Genomic DNA, 893 nt, shown 5'->3' on the forward strand with positions numbered 1-893 from the left:
TTTAAAAGTTTTGGAAGTAATAATTGTACAATTGGCATATTTATGAATTATACGGGGCAGCTAAATGTTTGTTTGCTGAGAAGAAAAACACTTCTTCATTCAATGCAGCTTATGCTCAGAAAAATACACACAAGACTATAAAACTATGAACAGGTTGCTGTTAATTATTGCGAGGTGAAAGAAAAAAAGATTTCAAGTCCACCAGTTCTTACCAAGCAACGTTTCATTTGGAAGGACTGCACCTTAACAGCCTGTATGGCTTCATCCAGAAGCTTCTCTTGTTCATCTTGCGGAGACTGCTGTGTAGTTGGCTAGAAAACAAGGAAAGGAATGTTTTCTGATAAGAATATCAGGGGCAGCCTCTGCTACAAGACACAAAGAAATCACGTAGCCCACATCATGTTCCTCACTAGTTGCATTAAAAACACAAGTGAGCAACTTGTTCTGTCAGGGACACAACTGGGATGGAAATGCATAAAATATAGTGAACATGAACAGGTCTTCAGTTTTCCATGTTCTTCTCCCTGATTTAGAAGAAAGGAATATTAAAGTGTTCATTTTGTTTTTTAAAGTTGCTGTAACTTACTGTACAATCTATTACGAATGCTATAATGCTAGGAAAGGTGAAAGAAAAAAAAAAGGATGACTAACAGCCAGGCGGGTGGATTCAGTTAGAGAAATGATGAATGCACCACTGGAAGACCAGGTTAAAGGCAGTTCATCATGAGGAATATTGATTTATGTAGTTGTTAAGAGCTGACACCAACTTGATAGCACATTGATCATTTTTTGTTTTAAAGCAGGGGTCCCCAACCCCTGGTGTGTGGACCAGTACCGGGCCGCGGCATGCCAGCAACCGGTCCACACAAACAAGCAAAGCCCCATCCATGAGA

The 893-nt window shown here is 39.6% G+C and overlaps 1 protein-coding gene across 1 annotated transcript in view; it reads right to left on the reverse strand.

The window, feature by feature from the left end:
• Positions 1-306, reverse strand: part of VPS35 (VPS35 retromer complex component) — an 18,129-nt gene extending 17,823 nt beyond the window's left edge. The window contains exon 1 of the mRNA XM_015818956.2: positions 213-306. Within this exon, the coding sequence (XP_015674442.1) occupies positions 213-227 (15 nt within the window). The 5' untranslated portion in view covers positions 228-306. The remainder of the gene's footprint in view (positions 1-212) is intronic.
• Positions 307-893: the final 587 nt, after the last annotated feature.

This window comes from Protobothrops mucrosquamatus, unplaced genomic scaffold (genome assembly GCF_001527695.2).
Source record: "Protobothrops mucrosquamatus isolate PMUCROS unplaced genomic scaffold, P.Mucros_1.0 scaffold827, whole genome shotgun sequence".
NCBI lineage: Eukaryota > Metazoa > Chordata > Lepidosauria > Squamata > Viperidae > Protobothrops > Protobothrops mucrosquamatus.